This window comes from Macaca thibetana, chromosome 12 (genome assembly GCF_024542745.1).
Source record: "Macaca thibetana thibetana isolate TM-01 chromosome 12, ASM2454274v1, whole genome shotgun sequence".
Taxonomy (NCBI): domain Eukaryota; kingdom Metazoa; phylum Chordata; class Mammalia; order Primates; family Cercopithecidae; genus Macaca; species Macaca thibetana.
The window spans coordinates 41,784,368-41,809,425 of NC_065589.1; the positions used below are offsets into that span (position 1 = coordinate 41,784,368).

A 25,058-nucleotide genomic window follows, 5' to 3' on the forward strand; every position below is an offset into this window, starting at 1 on the left:
TGATAGAGTGCATTATAAAAATTTATGTTAACTGTTGTATTTTACCTAGTTGTTTTACATGCCTAAATATTGACAATATACTAGATATGTTTGTGGATAGTTTTACAAAAACTGGACTAAATAAAGCTAAATTAACATGTTTGAGCATAGTAGAACTCTGTGTAGATTAAGATTTCCCCTAAATTATTTAGGGGAAGTGTTGATAGTAGGGCTATTGACAACCTATAGCAAGCATTACCCAAGAGATAAGGTCAGTATTGTTATTCACAGCTGCTTCTTACTTAATTTAGCTATTGCTGAGTCTGTCTGATTTGTTTTCTTAGGTGCTGAGGGTGTAAATGGAGGAGAGGAGTCTGTAAACCTGAATGATGCAGATGAAGGATTTTCATCAGGGGCTTCCCTCAGCAGTCAGCCAATTGGGACCAAACCATCCTCCTCTTCTCAGAGGGGAAGCTTAAGGAAAGTAGCAACTGGGCGTTCAGCCAAGGATAAAGAAACAGCCTCTGCCATCAAATCCAGTGAGAGCCCTCGAGATTCAGTAGTTCGCAAGCAGTATGTACAGCAACCAACTGATCTTAGTGTAGATTCAGTTGAGCTGACACCAATGAAGAAACACCTGAGCCTGCCTGCTGGCCAGGTGGTGCCAAAAACCAATAGCTTAAGTCTAATCCGGACAGCCAGTGCTTCCTCAAGTAAATCATTTGACTATGTAAATGGCAGTCAAGCAAGTACCAGCATTGGGGTTGGCACTGAGGGAGGTACTAATTTAGCAGCTAACAATGCTAATCGATACTCAACTGTCAGTCTGCAGGAAGACCGGCTAGGTCAAGCTGGCGAAGGTAAAGAGCTTCTCAGCCCAGGAGCCCCCTTAACCAAGCAGTCTCGATCCCCAAGTTTCAATATGCAGCTAATATCCCAGGTGTAGTTTTGACATCCTCCCTCATCTTTCTGCTTACCTTTTAAACTGAACATTTCATTGTGCAAGAAGACACTTCATCCCACATTGTGAAAATATTGGTCACTGTCATCAGATTTCATTTAGTTTAGGTATCTTCATACTGTATTTTGTATCAAAACAGCAATAAGGTTTTCTTTATCCCTCTTTCCTACATCTTCACGTATTCCTTGTAAATGTGTTTGTGAAGCAGTATAAAATGTTTGCCTTTTCCATGCCTTCCTTTCTCCTTGGGTGATGTGCAATCCATCGTAGGCTGATCGGTCCCATTTCAACACTGTGAGACTGAGGATACGTTAGAGGAAATGGTGTATATGATCCCTATGAAACGATTCTTTGGCTTTTGTTTAAAAACAAAACAAAACGGGTTTGTTCTCATAATCTAGAGAACTATGAAGATTACTGGATCATGTTTTTTTCTCTTAACCAGGAGTGCCTCAGAGATTCTGCAATGACTTTGGACTTCTCTGAGTCTGTGCAATCATTTTCTGGAGAAGCATGGGGAAAGGTGGTAGACTGCTGCACTTTTTCATTAAAATGAGGGTAGCTCTTTCTCCACCCCCCATCTCGTTTATCCCGAAGACATAAATGTTCAATTACGGAGGCATTTAAATCAAGTTGTGACCACCTCCATTGGAGGACAGGGCTCTAAGTTGATTGTGTAATTGATAATGCACTTTCTCAATGGCTCTATAGTCATTATTAACATGTCTTCCCTCTTCCCCACAAGGACATATAAGGTCATTTTTGTCCTTCAAGTTTGGCCAACTAACAAATCAGATTCTGAGGGGCATGTTCTATTTCCCAGGAATGATTGACACTTTGGTGCTGGGGTTTTGTGGGGGGAGGGGTGGTTTTTGTTTAGCTTGTGTGGAGATTGTGTGTGTGAGAGGAGATTTTGATTCTTCTTTTTTTTCTTTTCCTTTGTGAGCTGATGGCTGAAGTATAACAGTACATCTTCAGGTAAAGAGAGGGATTTCTCAATCTACTTTCTGTTATGTCAGACTATAAGAGAAACCCTTTCAGCTGCTTTCTAGATGTACCTAAATTCAGTCAGGTATTTTGGATTAAGAAACCTAAAGTCCTGATACATTACATACTCCAAGGAAATATATCAGGGACAGACAATTGGCTGAAAACACTGATACTTCAATGTGACACATTTTTATAGAACATTTCTACCAGGGGGTACTGACCTTGATTTCTCCTATAAGGACCACACTGCCTTTGTGTTTAATGTAATGCAATTTGTGTACCTTCTAATCATATATCTGCAGTTTCTCATTTTTATAAAACTTTGAAATCATGCCAGTAAGCTAGATGTTGAATGTATGTAAGTAGCATTTGGTAACTGCTAAGAGGTTACAAAAACATTATTGGTAAAAAAAAATTTTCTTAGTTCTGATCTGGTTGGATAAGATTTTATCATAACCTCTTCTGGGTCTCAGGCTCTGATGTTTGAAAAAGAAGGGAATATACTGGGTTTTAAAAAATCAGTGTATTGTGACTTAAACTGTTATAAGTTATCCTTCCACAGAATACATCAGAGCTATTAGTGCTTTGTACATTTAGATGTTTTTACTTGATTATTGTTTAAAAAAAAATACTGAATTTATAGAAAGCAAGTATTCTCCTAATTAACAAAAGTTAAAATTTTATCCCTACCATTAAAATTACAATAGATTTTGATAAATAACAGAAAAAAATGTTTTTTTTTTCACACCTAGCAATGCTCCCGTTTTTATTGTAAGAACTTTCTTTTCTCCCTAAGAGACTTTCTGTTAGACTCTTTATATATGAGATGCTTGTTTGAATTTGGTAGTCTGTAACATTTTCCAGCTCATGTGAAAATGGAAAACTAGAACCTGAACTATTATCTACAACATTGCCAAAGTCCGCGGTAAAGCTAAAAGTTGATAAATAGACAATTTATTGATTTATGTGTGTCTGTGTGTGTGTGTGTGTGTATATATATATGGTGTGTATATGTATATATCACAAAGTTGTATTTTAAATATCCTTTCTTTTAATTTAAGGGATGTCAAATAAATGAAAGGAGTTTAAAAATAGCCAAAATAAATGAGCTGTAAAGGTCTATAACATACTAAAAAAGGCAGTTTCAGGTATGTAAGGAAAGGAGCATTATACTCACCTAGAAAGTGAGATCTTGGCTATGGCTGGAGGTCAGTCACTTTATGGCATAAATTATGGTTTTATTTGAGAGGTACAAAGACTGTTTTTAATTCAAATTGTGCATTTATTGGCATCTAAATCTAGCATGATTTTACTTAAAGCACAAAAGAAATACCACACAATACCAAATTACAGCAAAAGTTACAATAAATACAACAAAATTTTCCTTTGGCTAGAAATCTTATGTTATACCTGAAAAATTGGTTTTAAAAAATGTTCATCATGGCTGGGCACGGTGGCTCACACCTGTAATCCCAGCACTCTGGGAGGCTGAGGTGGGCGAATCACAAGGTCAAGAGTTCGAGACCAGCCTGGCGAAACCCTGTCTCTACTAAAAATACAAAAAATGAGCGGGGCATGGTGGCAGGCGCCTATAATCCCAGCTACTCGGGAGGCTGAGGCAGGAGAATCGCTTGAACCTGGGAGGTGGAGGTTGCAGTGAGCTGAAAACGTGACACTGCATTTCAGCCTGGGCGACAGTGCAAGACTCCGTCTCCAAAAAAAAAAAAAAAAAGTTCATCTTAGAGGATTTTATTTATCTGTATATATATACATATATGCTTGTACGTATACATACACACATTAACATTTTATGACCCTGTAACATTTGTTTTCTATTCTTTTAGGTGATGTGAGTTGACCTCAGTGAAGAAACATTTCATTTAGTCTAAACCTTGCATTCAGGGTCTTACAACAGATTTCTTGTTTCAAGAATTATTATTAGTTAAAATGGAAGGCGTTAGTTTAACAAACTGAGAGTCAAATTTTCTAACTTTTTAACTATGCATTTTAACATGCATTATTTTTGGCATTTAATTTAAAATAGTTTGTTTCAGATATACAACAGCTGTTACAGATATATGCCAGCAATATTTATACTTTTTTAACAAGCTTTTGTTGTATATTTTCTAATTTCTATAAGTCTAACCATCTATGAAAAAGATATTTAGGGAGAAAATACTTGTTTTCTGTAATAAAACAAATAGGTTGGTGCCATGTATGCCAAGTTGGATAAAAGAATACAAAGAAATAGCTGAAGGCTTGGGAGCTCTGCTCTGACATTAATTACTGGAAAGCAAACTAAAATGCAAAGTGAATAGTTAACTCAGAAGATTTGATTTTTTGAGACAGGGTCTCACTCTGTCCTCCAGGCTGGAGTGCAGTGGCACTATCACGGCTCACTGCAGCCTCGACCTCCCTGGGCTCAGGTGATCCTCCCACCTCAGCCTCTGGAGTAGCTGGAACTCCAGACATGCCCCACCATGCCTGGCTAATTTTTGTATTTTTAGTAGAGACGAGGTTTTGCCATGTTGCCCAGGCTGGTCTTGAACTCCTGGGTTTAAGAGATCCACCCACCTGGTGTCACAGAAGTGCTAGGATTACAGACATAACTACCACACCTGGCTTGAAGACTTTTAAATATGAAAATATTTTAAGAAGCTAAGGGGAAAATTGTTATTTTAAAATCCTGATCCCCTTACCTTTACCCCTTACCATTCCCATTCCTTTCCAATTCACTTTTCTTTGTCTGCTTATGATAGAATCAGAACTGTGCTAAGAAACCCTAGGGATAATCTAGCTAGTCTCCCACTCCCTCACCCCAACATTCATCCTCAAGAAACGGAAGCTCAGAGGTTGTGGTATGATCAAGGTCATATAACTAAAGCAGAGCCAGAATCAAACGCAGTCTCCCATGGGTTTGGGGAGGCAGTGGGTTGTTAACTCCATTTTTGCAGTTTCTTTATAGTTCTGGTCTAATAGTTGGTGAATACAGCACATTAAGAAAAGTGTTAAATCCAAATGTACAGTAATCTAGATGGGGAAGTGTTGGAAATGTTAAGTATATCTACAGATGTAAGGATCAACACATTATTCTAATTTATGCATATTTTCTGCCACATAACAGTTGTATGCTGCCATTTTATAGTTGAATACATTTGTTGGGATTTATTTAAATGTAAAATAAACCCAATGAAACGGCTTTGATCAGTGTTTTCTAGTTATTTTAAAGTAATTTTTGAGTCAGCCAGCTTTCAGTCACCAGTGTGGCAAGCTAATTATATTGCACAATAGAGTATTGCAAAGTAAAGATTAAATAAATTTGATTCCATTAATTTTTAATGTAGAAAGAGACTGAATCTTACTTATGCTTAGAGCAAATGCAAGCAATATTTCCTTATATGATTGAAAAAGGTTTTATAGTGTGAAGCTTATGATTCCATAATGGAACAGTGACCATGATGTCATTTAAAGTGTGTATATACCGTATAAAATGTCTTAAATGCAGTAGTCTCAGCTATATAAGCTCAGTATTTCCAGTCTGTATTCTCAAATTCCACATAGTAGCTTTAAATTAATTAAAATTGTTTATTAGACACTGGAATACTGAGAATAACTTCAGATTGTTTTGTTTGCACTACTTTTGTGAATATTTTAATGAAATGGAGTCAATTTTTTAGTACTTCAGTTGTTGACAATCAGTTGTCTCGTTTAAATCTCTGCATGTTCATTTGTAAATAAAAAATGTAGTACCTGTCTTTAGGGGTAGTCCCCTATTTATTACAAACACTGGCAAGGAATATCTCTCCATTTCTGACCTTGGATTACAAAGTATGTTTTGGGTTTTTCTTTTTTAATCAGTATTTCAGTTACATACTTGTTTTCAGCTTTAAAAAGTTTAACAGGTCATGCCAATGATCAGAAAATCTGTAAGATTTTAGAGCAATTTTTCTACGTACAGCTATGTTAAACAGTCTGAACATGAGACTTTTTATCTTTCAAGTTGAATGATTATTGTCATCGTTTTACCACTAAGTTGGTTGAGACACTTACTTGTAATACTTTAATTTTTTTAAAGTGTTTTTAGAAACAAGTTGTTTGAAAACTAATTAGAAATTAGAATATTTGCCTGGTTATGAGAAGATGGAATGCAGTGTAAAACTGTTAACAATGCTAATAAAATTATGAGTCATCACATTGGTACAGTTTTCCATGCCAAGGTGGTCATATTGATAATGTAAGACAAATTTTAGTATTACTTGCATTATGTGTACCTAATAGGTATATCATACTGGTACTGAGCATATATAGAATATTCATGGAGGAGTCATCACCACTCAACCTCCTTGCCCATGTAGGCATATTTCTTCTGAACTTGACTACACAAGTACAACATTTTGGTAACTTCAGTCTTTTCAGTATTTTTGTAATCTTAGCCATAGTCCTATGAGAAATATATGTAAGAGTAAACAATTCAGGATAGAAATTGGCAGAAAGCTGGGAATGATGTGAAATAACTGGCAGCATAGTACAGAAATGTAGGGTATATGTTTTGCTTCTGGATTTTTAGAAATTGTGTTAATTATGTTTACAAATTAAGGCATATTCAGATGTCTGCTATTATGTTTAATATTGATTTTATAAAAAATAGAATTAGGTGTAGCTTAAAGTATAAATGAGTCTCTTTAAAAATGTGTATCTGGAAGTAGGTCTAATAAAGAAATCCTTTTATTTTCAAAGAAATGAACTTAATTGGACAACTCATCCCCAATTACAGAATTCATACCAATATGGTTTGCTGTATTTGAGTATAAACAGCTCAGTGTTAATTACATCAAAGGAAGTTCTTTACATCTTCATTGATTACAAAATTTACCAAAGAAAATGTATCTACCAAATATAATTTTTTAAAGTTCTTGTTAAGGAATGAAGCCTCTTTAACATATAAAGTATCTTAAAAATATTCTCTGACCTGGAAAATAGATTTACAGTAGCTATAAGATTCCATTTTAGGTTTTCTTATGTCAAAAAATGTCAATATTTCACACTTCCAGCAAAAATACTCGTTAAAGACTAAGTCGAAACATTATTCCTCATAGCACAGTTTCTTGTCTCCTTAAATTAAGAATCCTACTCATCAGGATTGAATAAAAAGGGGGAAACTCCTAAAATTGGTATATTGTGTAATATTGTGGGTCATTTAAGTAAAATTTAGGGGGACATTATGGAAATGTACCTATTTTAAAGGGCAGTGGCAATTATTGTAAGTATAATATTGGTTAAACTGGTAAAGTTTGTTAAATATATCCATGATCATTCTGAGTGTTTTTTTCTTTGCAGAAAAACAGGATTGGATTAAGAAAAGCTAAAACACTCATTTTTTAAAATGTATAGCCCAATAAGAACTAAATAATTTATTTCAAAAGTTAAATAATTTTTTTTTGGAAATCATGAAATGTATTTGCATATTAATATTCCAAACAGGTTTTATGTATTGTTTTTTATAGCAGGGAGTAGTTAAAAAGTAATGAATATACTGATTAGCTGTCTTGGAAAGAGAGGATTGGCTTTCTAACAATCACTGATACAGGTCTGGGTTTGGCGGTAGGGCAGGGGGTTTGTTTGTTTCTAAGTTTTATCATCCATACTGAATAGAGAGAGATGCTCCATGTTTAAAAATATTTGTAATAAGTTAATCTACTTGACATTGAATCTTTTTTATTCTTATTCTAAAATTATTCTGGCCTTACATTCAGTTTAACTGGTTAAGTGAAACAGTTTTTAGGGTGCAAAAATTATTTTCCCACTGGTTTTCTCGTGATAATTTGGGTCTCCTGAGCTATAATTTCTTAAGGATTTTTACTACTTTGGCATTATGTAATCTGATCGCTTTCACACTGGACAAGTAAATAAGAAATATCTCACTTTCATATGTTTGCTTCATAAAAGGATATGGAATGTACACATCAGCCTTTTTTTTTTTTTTTTTTTTTTTTTTTTTTACCAGCATCAACCTATAACTTGGTATAAACTTCCCAAGTATTTAGAGAATAGTGCTGGTGAAAATTTAAATAGGATAGGCATATAGAAATTACAACTTGTACTGAGTGATGTCCTTTCAACCTAGGACTAGTGACAACCTTCATTTTTTCAGAGCTGAAGAAAAAACCGTGAATTTAAGATCATATTTATTGGTGCATGTAAGCCATTATCCTGTCTTACTGAACCGATTAATGCTGTTGATGTTGAAATGTGAAATGTAGTCATTGTTGACCTTGTAAATATCTGCCAGAGATGAAAAAATATTTTAAGTTATTGTAAATAAAGATGTATAAAATTCAGTATCAGTCTACAATGCAGAAACATATCTTAGATGTTAAAATACTGTGTTTGAGAGATGTGTAATTTACCCTTAGATGTATCTAGTTACATTAAGAGTGTAAATTTTTTTGTACAGTATAAAAATACAGCTCTATTTGGCTTTTAACTGGATTTCCCTGAGTTGATTTTATGTTACCTAAATGTTATACCTTAAAAGGGTCTTTTCATATTTTTTCAAAGTGTACCATTTTAATTATGTATATCTGAACCCTTATATCATACCCTACAACATTAAGGCAGTATATAAAATTATATATACCACCACAAAATGAGAAACAAGACAAAGGCAGGTGTGAAATTAATGCATTAAAACATGTGCCATATATTTCTGTAGTTAATTGTAGGGGTACAGATTTAGCACTGAACGTTAAAGCAGCCAAATGTAAAGACAGAAGTAAGATTAATTACATAATTTCAGATATCCTTAAGATTCAACAAGTTTCTCAGGTGAAGCACAACTATTTCTAATGTTAAAATATTTTCTTTCCTGGGTCCTTGTAAAGAGGAACCAACATTATTACGATACAATTAACAATACAATTTATGAAGGTGCTTGTTTCTTCACACCCTTATTTGCAGTTAGTTCTCTCATCATTAAACTTTTTGGCGTTTCCCACATTGTCTTTCCTAAAGATACTTTAGCCTTTGCTTGGAACATGGGTTTAATCAAGGGTTAAGCCCTAGGCCCTTTGTCCTTTCCCTTTCTTTACATGCATTTTCTGGGAAAATCTCTTCTGTGCCTTTTTTCTTTATGATTGTTATTCCTTGCTGAGTGAAAGCTTTATTCTCCATTTTATTTCAGATTCAAGCAAACAAAGTACATTATCTTTTTGATATTTATTATCCCTTAATCCAAAGATTGTCAGATCCAGAACCAAGACTGTGTTTTTCTCTTTGACTCTGGATCTGCATTAGTAAGGATGAGATTCACAAACTGACAGTTACAATTTTTTCCCTTTATTAGAAATGTAATGGTTGTTCATTTACAAAATACAGAAAAAGGGCCGGGTGTGGTGGCTCATGCCTGTAATCCCAACACTTTGGGAGGCCGAGGTGGGTGGATCACCTGAGGTCAGGAGTTCGAAATCAGCCTGGCCAACATGGTGAAACCCCATCTCTACTAAAAGTACAAAAATTAGCCAGGCAGGGTGGTAGGCGCCTGTAATCGCAGCTACTAGGAAAGTTGAGGCAGGAGAATCACTTGAACCTGGGGGTGAAGGTTGCAGTGAGCCAAGATCGCGCCATTCCATCTCAAAAACAAAAGAAAATACAGAAAAAGTACAATGGGAAAAGTAATATTTTCCTTTAAGGTATTGTAATATAATTGTGATATTAATAGAATAGTGGCACTTTATATACGCGCGCACACACACACACACTATCCCTACACATACAACTCTTGTCCAGGTAAGTCATAGTGTTTTATGGTACAAAGATTCTTCCCATGTGAATTAAACAATAACTAACATTATTGGGTGCTCAGGATGTGCCAGGCACTATTCTAAACACTTTAAAGAAAATGCAGTAATTCATTTAATACTCAATACAACAGCATTAGATAAGTACTATTCTTCTTTTATGAGAAAAGTAAAGTACAGCTGTCCAAAGTCACAGAGCTAGTAAGTGGAAGAGCTAACACTGAACATAGACACTCAGGCAAATGTACTTGTGAACTTAAACATCGTGATATACTGCTTAATTGCATTGATTGTTCTCAACTATTAGTACACTTGACAAAACACCTACCCCAGAAAGCCAGTCCCTCTGTGAGGGATGGGAAGAAAGGGAGGGGTTGGAGCTCAACAGAGCTAGATTGCTAATAGGCAAACTAAATCCATGAAAGAAGCCCTAACATCCTAAGTATCCATAGTTATAAGTTAACTTCTTTCCTATGTATATACAATGGTTCTTGTGTACTATCCTGAGGGAAAATGAGAAAATAGTCTTTTTGTGGTTCAGGTAAGGAAGCTCAGTTGAGAAAAGCTATTTTACAGCATAATAAAGCAGAAGAGACTGCCAAAATATAAAACTTAAAAATATATGTTTTTAAGTTTTTTATTTTTAAGTTTTTTCTATGACCCTTCCCATCCACACAAAAAAACTGCCAGGTAGCATGGGAGGAAAACAGAACTTTGTTAGGCTGATGACTATGTTATGATTTAATGTTAAATTTTTAAGTACATGAGAGAGGGGAGAAGAATAGTCTTTTGTGTTTAGGATACGTAAAGGTCTTTATCTGGCCCTGGGTGATAATCCAAATGCGACAGATAAAATCTGTGATAATAGGCTGGGCGCAGTGGTTCATGTCTGTAATCCCAGCACTTTGGGAGGCCAAGGCGGGCAGATCATCTGAAGTCAGGAGTTTGAGACCAGCCTGGCCAACATGGCGAAACCCTGTCTCTACTAAAATTAGCTGGGTGTGGTATTGCACCCTTGTGATCCTACCTATGCTGAGGCACGAGAATCGCTCGAACCTGGGAGGCGGAGGTTGCAGTGAGCCAAGATCGCACCATTGCACTCCAGCCTGGGTGACAGAGTGAGACCCTCTCTCAAAAAAAAAAAAAACTGAAACAATGCTAATAGTCTCAAAACAAAACATTCTTATCCTCTTATATTCAATAAGCTTTTTATTTTATTCGCTCCAATATTCAGTAGGGAATTCCCCAAACATACTCCCCAAACATAGGCTTTCTTCACTTCCTCCAAGTAAAATTACAGAATGTTAAGAAATCTATATATATTTCCTTTATTTACAAACGTTATATTGACTTTATACACACTGTAAAACTCAGAATTGTTTTTTGTGTTTTTTTTTTGAGACGGAGCCTCGCTCTCTTGCCCAGGCTGGAGTGCAGTGGCGCGATCTTGGCTCACTGCAAGCTCCGCCTTCCGGGTTCACGCCATTCTCCTGCCTCAGCCTCCCAAGTAGCTGAGACTACAGGTGCCCACCACCACGCCCGGCTAATTTTTTTTTTCCGTTTTTTAGTAGAGATGGGGTTTCACCGTGTTAGCCAGGATGGTCTCGATCTCCTGACCTCATGATCCGCCCGCCTCAGCCTCCTAAAGTGCTGGGATTACAGGCGTGAGCCACCGCGCCTGACCAACTCAGAATTGTTTTCAAAAACTAATTGCCCATTATTGTAATTACTCTGTGTACTTTTTTTTTTTTTTTTTTTTTTGATACGGAATTTCACTCTTATTGCCCAGGCTGCAGTGCAATGGTGTGGTCTTGGCTCACTGCAACCTCTGCCTCCTGGGTTCAAGCAATGCTCCTGCCTCCACCTCCCAAGTAGTTGGGATTACAGGCGCCCACCACCATGCCCAGCTAATTTTTATATTTTTAGTAGAGACGGGGTTTCACTATGTTGACTAGGTTGATCTCAAACTCCTGACCTTAGGTGATTCACACCCACCTCGGCCTCCCAAAGTGCTGTGATTACAGGTGTGAGCCACCACACCCAGCCATCTGTGTACTTTTTTTTTTTTTTTTGAGACAGAGTCTTGCTCTGTTGCCCAGGCTGGAGTGCAGTGGTGCAATCTCGGCTCACTGCAAGCTCTGCCTCCCGGGTTCATGCCATTCTCCTGCCTCAGCCTCCCCAGTAGCTGGGACTACAGGCACCCACCACCACACCTGGCTAATTTTTTGTATTTTTAGTAGAGACGGGGTTTCACCGTGTTAGCCAGGATGGTCTCAATCTCCTGACTTCGTGATCCACCCCTCTCGGCCTCCCAAAGTGCTGGGATTACAGGCGTGAGCCACTGCGCCCGGCCCATCTGTGTACATTTTTAAGGATTACCGTGTCAAATCTTTCACTACTTACTTGATGATGTCATCTCATGTGTCCTCACTGACTGCTTCACCATCCCTGGTACAAAAAAAAATATCTTGGAGGTTTTGGCTGCCATATTCTCTTTTATTCCTAGATACTCAGATATAATCACTTTTCCCGAGCATGACTGAAATCAAATTGACATATAAAAAAATTTCAGGGTAGAAGTTATTTGCTGAGGCATGTGTCACTGACATATTAGATCTATTGAACCTTTATCAAGTGTGTGTTTAACATACAGGATCTAGGCCACTGCATATCTCACAAAAATTTTTATTGCCAATTTTTAATTCTCTCTAGCTCACTGGTTCTCAGTCCTGGCTTCACATTAAAATCATCTGGCCGACTGGGCGCGGTGTCTCAAGCCTGTAATCCCTGCAGTTTGGGAGGCCGAGGTAGGTGATCACCTGAGGTGAAGAGTTTGAGACCAGCCTGGTCAACATGGTGAAACCCCATCTCTATTAAAAATACAAAAGAATTAGCTGGGTGTGGTGGTGGGCGCCTATAGTCCCAGCTACTCTGGAGGCTGAGGCAAGAGAATCACTTGAACCCAGGAGGTGGAGGCTGCAGTGAGCCGAGATCGCACCACTGCACTCCAGCCTGGGCAGCAGAGTGAAAGTCTGTCTCGAAAAAAATAAATAAAATCATCTGGGTAATTTTTTAAAACAATTCTGATGACCTGGCCCCACGCAGACTCTCAGGGAGTAGGATCTGGCATCACATAGTTTTCAAAGATCCCCAGCTAATTCTCAATGTGCAATCAGGATTGAAAATTCTCTTTAATGCTATACCAATCTTTGGCATAGGTAAGCTTTCTCTCTTCTGTCCAGAACCTGACTCAATAATAAAATTTTCCTAGAGAAATACCTAGTATAGTAACTGACAATATAAGAAAGAAGTATTATTAACCCATTACATAAATATACCTCCACCCCAAAGAATAGATCCATCCCTATCAATGCTTTAGTCTGCCTTCTCTATTCCCTAACTCAGGCCACTGAACACTGTAGGTGTTAATACATCTTCATTGGCCCCTTGCACTTCTTGGCCCGTCCCCTTTCTCATTCCCTTTAGTTTCTATTCCACAGCTTCGGCACATAAGGTATCACTTTCTCAGCAGCCTCAACTCTTTTTCTATGAAATGGAGGCCATGATGCTAGAATGAATGTTCTTTATTTCCTATTTCCCACTACCACTTCAAAGTTCTGAACTATGTCTGCAACTATCCTTATCCCCTTGCTGCCTGTCTCAGATGAGAGGTATCTCACATTTCTTATTTTTCTCACAGTCCCTGCAGTTCTCATTTTCACCACTTGGCTTAAATCTATATACGGATGACCCTAGATCTGTATCTCTAGGCCTAGACCTCTTGAATGTTTGACTTTTAAATCCAACTGGCTGCTGGATAGCTGGATATCTCTTGGGCACTTCAAAGTTAAGATGCCTCAAACTAAACTCATCTACCTTTTTCCTCTATCAGTAATCTATCTCTCACATCACACCAATGAACTAACCCAGGCAACCAAGCCAGAAACCTGAGAATTATATCTCCTCTCTCCCTCACCTCTATTATCCAGTCCCCAAATCCTGCTGACTGCCCCCTTTTTTCTTCCAAATTAATCCTTCCCACCTTTACTACTAAAGCACAAACTCATATCCTCTTCATATCGACTGCTTCAATAGCCTCCTAACTAGACTCCTTGCCTGTAAATTTATCCTTCTTAGTGATGGATATTAAATGCTTATCAGTACCCTGGTTAAAATTATCCAGTGGTTCCAATATAGGGGATAAATTCCATGTTATTTAGCCTGCATACAAGGCCCTGTGGCCTACTTCTACCCCATCTCCTATCATTCTTAAGTAACAACAAAGTCCTTTGTACTACCACATTCATTTGTACAATCACACCCTTTGTCCTTTGTACTACCACACCCAGTTTGTACTCTTACTGAAATGTCTTCTCTAGTACTTTCTCTTTTGCTTAAGTCTACTTGTCTTTTGAAATTGGATTGGCTGTTCCTCTGCTATCCCCCAACCCAACCCCTAGATTAAGCTAAATGGCCATTGTCCTTGTAGTTCTCAGTACACCTTTTTGAATTTTTTTTTTTTTTTGGTACAGATGGGGTCTCCCTATGTGCTCAGAGTGACCTTGAACTCCTGGGCTCCAATGATCCTCTCACCTCAGCCTCCCAAGGTGTTGGGACTACAGGTGTCAGCCACTGGGCCCAGCCTACACCCTTTTGTGTCGAAATTACCTGATTCTTTCTACTGAACTAAAATCTAAATTCCTTAAGGGTAAGGGCCATACCTGGGCATTATGCCCCTGGTAGAGTTAGGGGCTCAAAAATTTTATTAAGTAAACTATTTAAAGACCCAGGGAGAAAATGGATTTTTTCAAGGAGCAATAGCATCAATATAATGCTTTTCACAATACTGGCAAAGACAAAAGTTAACTGAGTTTCCCAAACTTAGGGACCAATATAAATGTATCTTAACTTGTTCATAAGACCTACTTGGTTCTGGTTGCTTAATCTAGATCTCTCCCTGATACCTATACAGCTATTTAGGTTATATTTCCATTTGGAAGATATGAACTGAGATCATATTCTTGAATTTGATCAAGTAAAATATGGTTTGGGTAAAAAACCTTGTTTGAACATAAAAATGAACTTAAAAAAAGATTTCATTTTTTAACTCAGTCATCTTGAAGAAGAATATAAAGATTCTGATTTTCTTCAGTGTGCTGACAGATGAGATCACTGGTGAAGAAAAAATATAAGCTGATACCATCTTGATTCTGCAGTCTATTTAAAAATTAAAACTTTAAGAATTATTTTCTCCTTAAAGAATCTAAATTTGATGACTCACATTCCTTTTTTTTTTTTTTTTTTTGAGACGGAGTCTCACGCTGTTGCCCAGGCTGGAGTGCAGTGGCGCGATCTCGGCTCACTGCAAGCTCCGCCTCCCGGGTTCCCGCCATTCTCCTGCCTCAGCCTCCTGAGTAGCTGGGACTACAGGCGCCCGCCACCGCGCCCGGCTCATTTTTTGTATTTTTAGTAGAGACGGGGTTTCACTGTGGTCTCGATCTCCTGACCTTGTGATCCGCCCGCCTCGGCCTCCCAAAGTGCTGGGATTACAGGCTTGAGCCACCGCGCCCGGCCACATTCCTTTTTTAATAGATATAAAACGTCAAGAGTTTATTACAATTTTGAGTAAATTTTCTTCTGGGTTCTACATAGAATGTTTGCTCCTACTTTATTTTTTTCTTTTTCAGAGCTGAGACTTTATCCCAAAGTTTGGTAACGCTAAAATTGATCAGAAGCTCAGCGTGCAGGGACAGGGCTTATCAGCTAGTAGGTGTCAGTGTAGGTCTATATTGATAAACTGGCTTTTTCAGTTGGGGCCTCCTGTCTTTTCTGATTAGCTTGCCTGAAAAAGTCTTTAAATTTAATGCTCAGGGGATATATGACTCATTGCCAGCGTTCTGGGAGCCAAGTAAAACAAGGTCCTAAGCTTGTCCTCCCCATTTCAGTATGACCTCATTTCTACTCTCAGTTGTGCCTAGTGGTAGAGTCTAGATCCTCTCGGTTCACCTTGTAATCTCCTGGTCCTCCACAAAGTATGACAGGAGATCTAGCATCTAACTGTTTCAAGACTTCCAACCGATCTTCCAGTCTCAGCTTCATACTCCTTTTTTTTTTCCCCCAACCAATCCTCCAGTCTCAGCTTCATGCTTTTTTTTTTTTTTTTTGAGACAGAGTTTCGCTCTAGTTGCCCAGGCTGGAGTGCAATGGCACGATCTCGGCTCACTGCAACCTCTGCCTCCCGGGTTCAAGCGATTCTCCTGCCTCAGCCTCCCAAGTAACTGAGGTTACAGGCATGCACCACCACACCTGGCTAATTTTCTACTTTTAGTAGAAACGGAGTTTCACTATGTTGGTCAGGTTGGTCTTGCACTCCTGACCTCAAGTGATCCACCTGCCTTGGCCTCCTAAAGTGCTGGGATTACAGGCATGAGCCACTGAACCAGACCCATGCTGTTGAGACTACCACCTGGAGTTCTGTGACAGGAATAGGCTTATTACTGGCTTCCCCCTCTGCAGGCCTGGATTCCAGCTAACCAGCTTACGTTAACCTGTTTTTCTAGTTTGTTAATTTTATGTTTATACTTCAATAAAAAATTCTGATTGTTATTTTAGTGTTATTTAAAAGGTCTTCAATTCACCCTGTTTCATAGATTAGAGATTTTTTAAAGCCAGTCCCTAAATTTCAAACTATTACCCAATTAACTGCTTGTGCCTCTACCCCTTACAATATTGAGCTTCTATTTCCCCCTTTGGAACAGTCTACTGCCCTATGCAAAATTTCCATGAATACATGGTGAGTTGCCATTTTATGGTCCCCTCTGACTTCAACTTCCTGCTGCTCCTAAATCCTGTGTCTCCATTCTGAAGGTATGGCTCTTTGTTTTTATCTTAGTATCAATCTAAATGCAAAACTCAGCTCCTTCCCTCTATTTTCCACACATATGCCATAAAAACTACATCCAAACCCACCACTCACACCAAGGCCTCTGTGGTCTGTAGAAGCCTTTTTTCAAGATGTGGAAAGAAGAGGAATGAAGGGGAGTTTACTGACATCAGAGAAATATTAAAAAACAGCCAGGTGCAGTGGCTTACTCCTGTAATACCAAAACTTTGGGAAGCCCAGGAGGGTGGATCACTTGAGCTCTGGAGTTGGAGACCAACCAGGGCAATATGGTGAAACCCCCTCTCTACAAAAAATACAAAAGTTAGCCGGACATGGTGGTGTGCGCCTGCAGTCACGGCTACTCAGGAAGCTGAGGTGGGAGGTCTGGTTGAGAATAGATAGTCCAGGCTGCAGTGAACTGTGATGTAGCCACTGCACTCCAGCCTGGGCAGGCAGAGGGAGACCGCATCTCAAAAAAAAAAAAAAAAAAATTATATATATATAAAAGACACATAAGTAGAACATATCTATTCAACATTCCTAGATCTTCATCTTTTTTTTCAAATTTTTCTTTTTTGAGAAATGGGGTCTCAATGTGTTGCCCAGGCTGGAGTGCAGTGGCTAGTCACAGGTAAGATCACTGCTCGCTGCATCCTGGAGTTCTGGGATGCAAACAATCTTCCTTTTCTCAGCCTCACAAGTAGCTGGGATTACAGGTGTGTATGCTGGGCTAGATAGTCATCTTCACATTTCTAAACACTCTTCAAGCACATCGTTGTTAACTGTTAAGCTATGTTCTCTTTATCTTCTGTCTCTAGTCACTCCCCAAATTCTTTTTATTTACAATGCACAAAAAATTGTCTTTCTCTTCTGTTTTCTTAACTCCACCTAGCCAAAATAGAATAATGAGGTATCAAGGCTACGATCATTTCTTTCTCAACTGGATTTCCTAAACAGCTTCCAAATTTCGTGACTCTATATCTTCCCTCCCAATCCTACCTCCTTTATCCAAAGATCTTTCAATACAAATCTGACCAGTGCCCTAACGGCCAACTAAGCCCTTCATAATAACAGACCCAACGCTTGGCATTTTACACAGCTGTTACACGGATTTGGACCTTCTACCTGGAAAATGTCACCCCTCTTGACCTGTTTTAAATCTATTCAACACTCAGGTTTCAGTTTAAACATCCCTTCCTCCAAGAAAATTGTTCCTGACTCCTTCTGGACTTTTAATTAGATACTCCTACCATGTGCTCCAATGCACTTCCCATATAATAGCATTTTTCTCAATATTGTCCGTTCAATATCTTCAAGTGCTAGGTAACTATAGTGAATGCAGAGATTGTAGGTGTCTCGCTATATACTGAATCCTTATCTTCTGATTCGCAGAGTACTCTGTAGTTTTGTTTTGTTTTGAGTCAGTGAATCCAAATGAAATAGTACCCTGTTCTTAATACTGTATGGATCCCATCCAGGTTCATTCCTTTTCTTCCTCATTTTCTCTGTCTTGTCTTTTTTATATTTTGGATAGTTGAAGTCAATCATTTACTCTGTCTATTCATTCTATTTCCCCAGCCTCTTCATCCCACTAGCCGTCCGATCCCATCTCCATAATTCAGTGCTTCTCCTAACGTCTCTTTTCCCTACTCCAAACCCTGGAGATGTACAAGATCCTACCTTTCACGCCAAATGAAGAAAATATTTAAAAAAGAAACACGAATCAATTTCCATTACCTTTTTCTTCAAAAGGTACCTGGCGAAACCAACGAACACTTTTTTTTTTTTTTTTTTTGAGACGGAGTTTCGCTCTTGTTGCCCAGGCTGGAGTGCAATGGCGCGATCTCGGCTCACTGCAACCTCTGCCTCCCGGGTTCAAGCGATTCTCCTGCCTCAGCCTCCCGAGTAGCTGGGATTACAGGCGCCCGCCACCTCGCCCGGCTAATTTTGTATTTTCACTAGAGACGGGGTTTCTCCATGTCAGTCGGACTGGTCTCGAGCTCCTGACTTCAGGTGATTCGCCCGCCTCGACCTCCCAAAGTGCTGGGATTAGAGGCGTGAGCCACTGCGCCCGACCCCAAGTACACAGCCACCACTCAGCCAGCTATTCCGCAAACTTCCTCGCATCCACACAACACTTCCTTCTCCCTTCCCCGGAAACGGAAAGAGGAAAGGAAAGATAAGGCCCACAACTCAGGGCCTAAGGATCCGTTTTCCTCAGGTTTCCTGATGGGCGGGGCCGAGTGGCCGGCGCCGACTGGCCGGCACAGCCGTCGCTCTTGGCCGACTCCTCTTCCTATTGGCTTCCCCGGGCACCGCCCCCTGAACAGGGCGGGAGATTCGGTGTGCCGCACGCAGGTTTCCCATCCCCCAGCTGGCCTGCAGGGCTCCTTACCTCCGCCGTCGTCGGGCGTGAATTACTAGAAATTGGCTTCTCCCGTTGGTGCCGAAGGTGCTTTCCCTGCGGCGGCGATTCAGCGGGGTGTCGTTCGGCCGGCGTGAGGCGGCCGGATCGGCGCCAGGCGGAAACCTAGCGGTGAGTAGTGGGGTGTCGGAGCAGCCTGCCTCCCTTTTCTGCTTAGCTCGCGGCTTGTGGGGCGCGTCCAGGTGCACACAGCCCCGCGTCGGAGCTTGGCCCCCAGCGTCCCACGTCGCGCATCTCAGGGCTTTCCCTCGGCACTCGGGGCATGGTCTCTGCGCCTCGCTGCCCCCCGCAGGCTGCCCGGGGGCTCGAGAACCCTTTGCTGGTGGAGCGCAGCCAACTGGCCAGAGGTTGGAGGCGCAAGCCAAAGTCCTTTAATACTTGAGGTGAGAGGCTCGCTCTGGGAGGACCTTTCGTTAGTCTGCCCAGCAGTTAAAAGCCTTTTGTGAAAGGGACGCCTAATATTAACATACCTGATTCCCAGCTTACGAAGCCCTCTGGTTGGAAAAGAACTGTGAAGATCTGTAACGAAAGTGGTAAAGTGCCCTGTGAGGTATGAAGAGGAAGAGCTCGCATCCCAGAACCACTGTAGCTAGAACCTTTGATGTCATCCCAGCCTGGAGGCACCCATGTGTCCTGCTAACTGATCGGTCACCTTGGAGCCACGCTTGGCTGTAAAATGTTGATAAGCCAGGCCCTTTTGGTAGAGCTTTTTAATCAAAAAGATGTTGAGACGTTACTTTTCATTTTACAATTGAAATCCTAATAGAATCGTTACACTTTCCCCCAGTTAAATTGTAATCTGAAGAAAAATAGCACGGTCCTACACCGTTATATAAGGGCACTGCACGTTAAACGGTCATCATCACTTATTGAGCAGTTTTTCTGTTAGATGTTGAATGAGTTAGAGATGTACAAGAGATCTGCATGGTGAAGTTGAAGTTTAAAGTAAAAATATCTCAGTGTGTACTGCAGTAAGGAGCTAAAAAAGAAAAAGGTTAAAGAAAAAATTACCGATAATTGGGAGCATTCAGTGATGCTCTTTTATACATCAGGCACATGATTTCATTTAATCGTCAGGACTTTGGACAAAGTCACACAGTTATAAAGTATGGAGTGGAGATTGGAACTCACGTTTCTCTGATATTAAAATTGGTGCTTAACCACTAATCTCTCCAACCTTTTTCAAAGGATTATGTTTTTAAAAATTACAGCAAATCTTTCATTTGCTTTCAAAGGAGAGTGTGTTGCTAACACTTGGTGCTGCTGAATTGCTTTGAAGTTAACTCCTTGAAAGGGGTTGACAGGTAAGCACCAAGGCAGTGCCTTGAAGGGTCATAATGGTCACTAAATATTGCATTTTATTGTGTGATTGTTAGGTTTTTTGTTTGTTTGTTTGTGTGTTTGTTTTTCAGGAACTGTTGGAAAGGAAAGAAGGAAACGTTTCTCATGAGGTCTTTGTAGACATTTTCTTTAATTTGGTGATTTTGTACTATTTAGTAAGATGCTCCAAAATTAGAAAAGGAAATGTTTGTATAAATGCATTTGGCTACAAACAAGACTGAGGATGCCTCTGTCCAGGCAATTCTTATATAGAATACCATAGGGAAATTGCCTAGGACAATACTCAGTTGCCTAGAATATTTGTTTTTAAATTTTCCTAGAAAATCTCGTCCCCCCCATCCCCAAGAACAACTAAACTTTGGCCAATAAGAATTATGTAACAGACCTTTACTTGCTTTTTCCTTTGATGACCAGGAAGCTCAGAGCCAAAAATTCGTTTTGTGATTTTATTTTCTGCTTTCCTTTATATTTTTTCTGGTGTAGACTCCCTATTAGCATTTATAATTTATAATTTGTTTTATCACATTTGATCCGTGTCATTGCTTCAAATCCTTTGTAGTACATGGCAGCATATAATTAAGTAAAATAATGTAGATTATGCTGACTCTGGCCATGCTCTTTGAAGTATGCTTGATAGAACTAGTAATGTTTCACCCAATGAACTGGAAAGTTAGAGAAACTATAGAATTCTTTGGACATTCTATAGTTACGGGCTATAGAATACCCTAACCCTAACTGACATGTAGAGAAATAACTAGACCTATTATGAATGGTTTTCAGAGGTCAAAACAAGCATTTAGCATTCAGCACAGTAGTTCACACCTGCAGTCCCAGCACTTGGGGAGGCTGAGGTGGGCAGATCGCTTGAGCTCAGGCCACCCTGGGCAACATGGGGAAACCCCGTCTCTACAAAAAAATACAAAAATTAGCGAGGCTTGGCATTGCACACCTGTAGTCCCACCTACTCAGGAGGCTGAGGTGAGGTGTTGCAGTGAGCTGAGATCACACCACTGCACTCCAGCCTGGGTGACAGAGATGAATGACCCTGTTTCAAAAAACAAACAAAAAAACCCCCACAAAAACAACCCAGAACAACAAAAAAAAACAAGCATTTAGGATAACATTTTTATTTGATGGCAGGAGAGGTATGTGGTGTAATAGAGTGGTCAGGAAGTTAGTAATCTGCCAGGTACAGTGGCTTACACCTGTAATCCCAACACTTTGGGAGGCCAAGGCGGGCCGATCATGAGGTCAAGAGATCGAGACCATCCTGGCCAACATGGTGAAACCCCATCTCTACTAAAAGTGCAAAAATTAGCTGGGTGTGGTGGTGTACACCTGTAGTCCCAGCTACTCGGGAGGCTGAGGCAGGAGAATCTCTTGAACCCGGGAGGCGGAGGTTGCAGTGAGCTGAGATTGAGCCTCTGCACTCCAGCCTGGGACACAGCAAGACTCTGTCTTAAAAAAAAAAAAAAAGAAGGAAAAAAAAAGAAGAAGTTAGGATGAGTCAGACCTGGATTTCAACCCTAATAGACTTTATAATTGTGTGTATTGGCATTAATAATTTAATGAGTTATTAATATTTAATGAGTTAGCCTCAGTCTACTCATTTGTAAATTGGGGACATTATACATATAAAGAGAGAGATGCAAAATACCTATGTGAGAGAATCTGAGGATTTAATGAGCTGGTGTACATAAATGTGCCTAATACAGTGCCTCACAAACAGTGCCCTCAAAAAACCTGTTTCTTTATTTTATACAAATATGTAAATGGATTAAACTTTTTCTCTAATATACCCAGATTCCCCATAATAGGAAGCAGTATCATGACTAGAAAGAAGACCCAAGAGGACATGTTTTACAAGCAGTGGTCATAAGTTATAGATGAAGTATTTATTATCTTTATTTTTTATTTTTATTTCTAAAATTTTTCCTTCATATCATAGCTAAGTCCATAATTTTTTATTTTTTGTTTAAACAAATTTTTTTGACCTGGTGTGGTGGCTCACTCCTATCATCCCAGCACTTTGGGAGGTAGAGGTAGGTAGATCGCTTGAGCCCAGGGGTTTGAGACAAGCCTAGGCAACATGGTGAAACCTTATTTCTACAAAAAACACAGAAGTTAGCCGGGGGTGTGGTGGCACAAGCCGGTAGGCCCAGCTATATGGGAGGCTGAGGTGGACAGATCACCTGAGCCCAGGTCGGAGTTGTGGTGAGCCAAGAGCGTACCACTGCTCTAGGTGGCAGAGCCCAGACCCTGTCTCAAAAAAAAAGAAAAAAAAATTAGAGACAGGGTCTTACTCTGTCGTCCAAGCTCGAGTGCAGCAATGTGATCGTAGCTCAATGTAATCTCGAACTCTGGGGCTCAAGGAATCCTCCCACTTCAGCCTCCAAGTAGACTATAGGCACATGCCACCACTCCCAGCTAATTGTTTTTTTTTTGATAGAGGCAGGGCCTTACTATGTTACCAGGCTTGTCTTCAGCTCCTGGCCTCAAGGGATCCCCCTGCCTCAGAGATTATAGGCATGAGCACTGAGATTATAGGCATGAGCCACTGCACCCAGCCCAGTATTTATTATCTTTGTACACAAAGTATGAACCTCATAGAGTTGTGCAGATTAAATGAGAATACATATGGAGTACTCAAAACTATGTCTAGCACATTGTAAGTACTCAAATTTTGTCCTCCTATCTTCCCACTCCATCCAGATGTTCTCAGTATCTAGGACTTCCTGGCCAAATTGGTAATGGTCTTTTTGTCCTTTACTATACCATTACAACAGCTTTAGCTTTGTAAGGTCTACATGTTATCTATTTATCATGCTTGTCAAAACTTGTGGAACTTGTTTTTGCCCCATTGCTTTCATTTTTCTGTTAGCTGACCCTGACTGAGTTCTTTTTCCAATTACAGGTGACTCTATCTGAATTTTGCAGCTGCAGAATGTGTAGTACCTTAAAAGGTAAATGAAAAGTGAAACAAGTCATTTAAGCATGTTGCTTGTCAAAATAAAACTTGGTAACATTGAATTAGTTCTCTTCCTGCAGATAATGAACTCAGAAGAGATAAATGGCTGGTTGTGGTGGCCCATGCCTGTAATCCCAGCAGTTTGGGAGGGTGAGGTGGGAAGATTGCTTAATTCCAAGAGCTCAAAACCAGCCTGGGCAACATAGTGAGACTCTGTCTCTACAAAAAGAGGAAAACCTGCCTAGCATGGTGGCATGTGCCTATAATCGCAGCTACTTCAGAGGTTGAGATAGGAGGATTGCTTGAGCCCAGGTGGTTGAGACTAAGGCAACACAGTGAGACTCTGTCTCAAAAAAAAAAAAAAAAGGAAGGGAGGGAGGGAGGGAGGAAAGAGAGACACAGTCAATAGTTTCTCCTGCCAAAAGAAAAGGTGAAAACAAGATTGTAAGAAAGAGAAAAGAGAAAATAAATCACTAAGACACCAAGAACACTGAATCTTAGTTTACATTTTTTGGGTAAACTGATTAGCTGGCAACAGTTAAAATCATCATTAGTTATTTTCAGGCCAGTAGCATAATAAGTTCTGAAAGTACAGTTTGTCAGACTAGTCACAGTTGATCAAACTTTTGCTTGCCAAACTCTGGAGGTTTGTTCAGTGAGGAACTGAGTGTTAAGTGTTCGAAAGATTTGTGTTTACTATTTAGTTACCAAGATACCTAGAAAGCCATATTCATATTTGTAAAGTTATTTGGTAAGCATTCCATAAAAGTAAAGGGAGGTGCTTGAGGGTTTTTTATCCAGGTTTAGGACATAAATGAAGTTTAACAGTCTCCCCACAATTGACTATAGCTTTCTAGTGAACAGATAATATCCACCAAACCGTTATTCTTTGTTTGGCTATCACTTTTCTAAACACTCATGTATTAACCACCCCATTTCTGTTAATGTGCTTATCTAGATTGGTTGGAGCATTCATTAAAACTTGAATTGTTTTTCTGAGTATATTTTATTTTTTTCTGAGTGTATTTTAGCTACCTTGATAGGATTTAGCTCTTCTCAAATCTCAGACATCTCTTTCCCTCCCCAATTTTTTAGATAAAGAATTGAGTTACCTACAGTCGAATATATAGTAATATAGTAATGCATAATATATTTTTTATACTTAAAAAGACTTTAAAAATACTAGATAAAGACATGTATTCATTATGTGAATGTTTAATTTGGTGGTTGATATGAATTCTTCATCACTTTTGAGTAACTTACTGTTTTTGTTTAGGTTGGCAACAATGAGTAAACCAGAATTAAAGGAAGACAAGATGCTGGAGGTTCATTTTGTGGGAGATGATGATGTTCTTAATCACATTCTTGATAGAGAAGGAGGTACTAAGTGATTGTACAATTTGAAGAGATGCTTATTATATAATGTTTAAGGATTATTTCACTTTTAAAACTTTTAACATTTTATCTTGAAAATATAGCACAAAGGATTGATCTGGTTAGTAAAACTAAATAAAAACTGCTTTAATTTTTAGTTTAATTCTTTCAAACTTTATTTGAAAATGTTCAATAAAGCCTAATCTAAAATGAAATGCTCAGTAGTGGTAGTCATTGATAACTACCCATTGTAATTTAAAATATGTGCTTATTTTGAACCCTAAAAATACACACTTTCGAGATTGTGGGGTTTTTTTTGTTTTTGTTTTTTGTTTTTTAAC

The 25,058-nt window shown here is 39.2% G+C and overlaps 4 protein-coding genes across 11 annotated transcripts in view; 3 read left to right on the forward strand and 1 right to left on the reverse strand.

Moving 5' to 3' along the window:
- The window catches only part of HYCC2 (hyccin PI4KA lipid kinase complex subunit 2), an 89,545-nt gene extending 81,131 nt beyond the window's left edge, over positions 1-8,414 (forward strand). For all 7 annotated transcript variants that reach the window (XM_050750623.1, XM_050750628.1, XM_050750625.1 and 4 more), the window contains one exon: positions 324-8,414. In XM_050750623.1, the coding sequence (XP_050606580.1) occupies positions 324-925 (602 nt within the window). In that variant the 3' untranslated portion in view covers positions 926-8,414. The remainder of the gene's footprint in view (positions 1-323) is intronic.
- PPIL3 (peptidylprolyl isomerase like 3) overlaps positions 1-25,058 on the forward strand; it is a 448,181-nt gene that overhangs the window by 326,417 nt on the left and 96,706 nt on the right. The window lies entirely within an intron of this gene.
- ORC2 (origin recognition complex subunit 2) overlaps positions 18,512-25,058 on the forward strand; it is a 61,747-nt gene continuing 55,200 nt past the window's right edge. The window contains exons 1-4 of one of the 2 annotated variants that reach the window (XM_050750631.1): positions 18,512-19,145; positions 20,270-20,338; positions 23,290-23,338; positions 24,620-24,723. In XM_050750631.1, the coding sequence (XP_050606588.1) occupies positions 24,630-24,723 (94 nt within the window). In that variant the 5' untranslated portion in view covers positions 18,512-19,145; positions 20,270-20,338; positions 23,290-23,338; positions 24,620-24,629. The remainder of the gene's footprint in view (positions 19,146-20,269; positions 20,339-23,289; positions 23,339-24,619; positions 24,724-25,058) is intronic. The other variant, XM_050750630.1, reaches the window with a different exon arrangement.
- NIF3L1 (NGG1 interacting factor 3 like 1) overlaps positions 21,513-25,058 on the reverse strand; it is a 103,934-nt gene continuing 100,388 nt past the window's right edge. Inside the window, exon 9 of the transcript XR_007718116.1 lies at positions 21,513-21,829. The gene's annotated coding sequence lies outside the window, so the exon portion shown is untranslated. The remainder of the gene's footprint in view (positions 21,830-25,058) is intronic.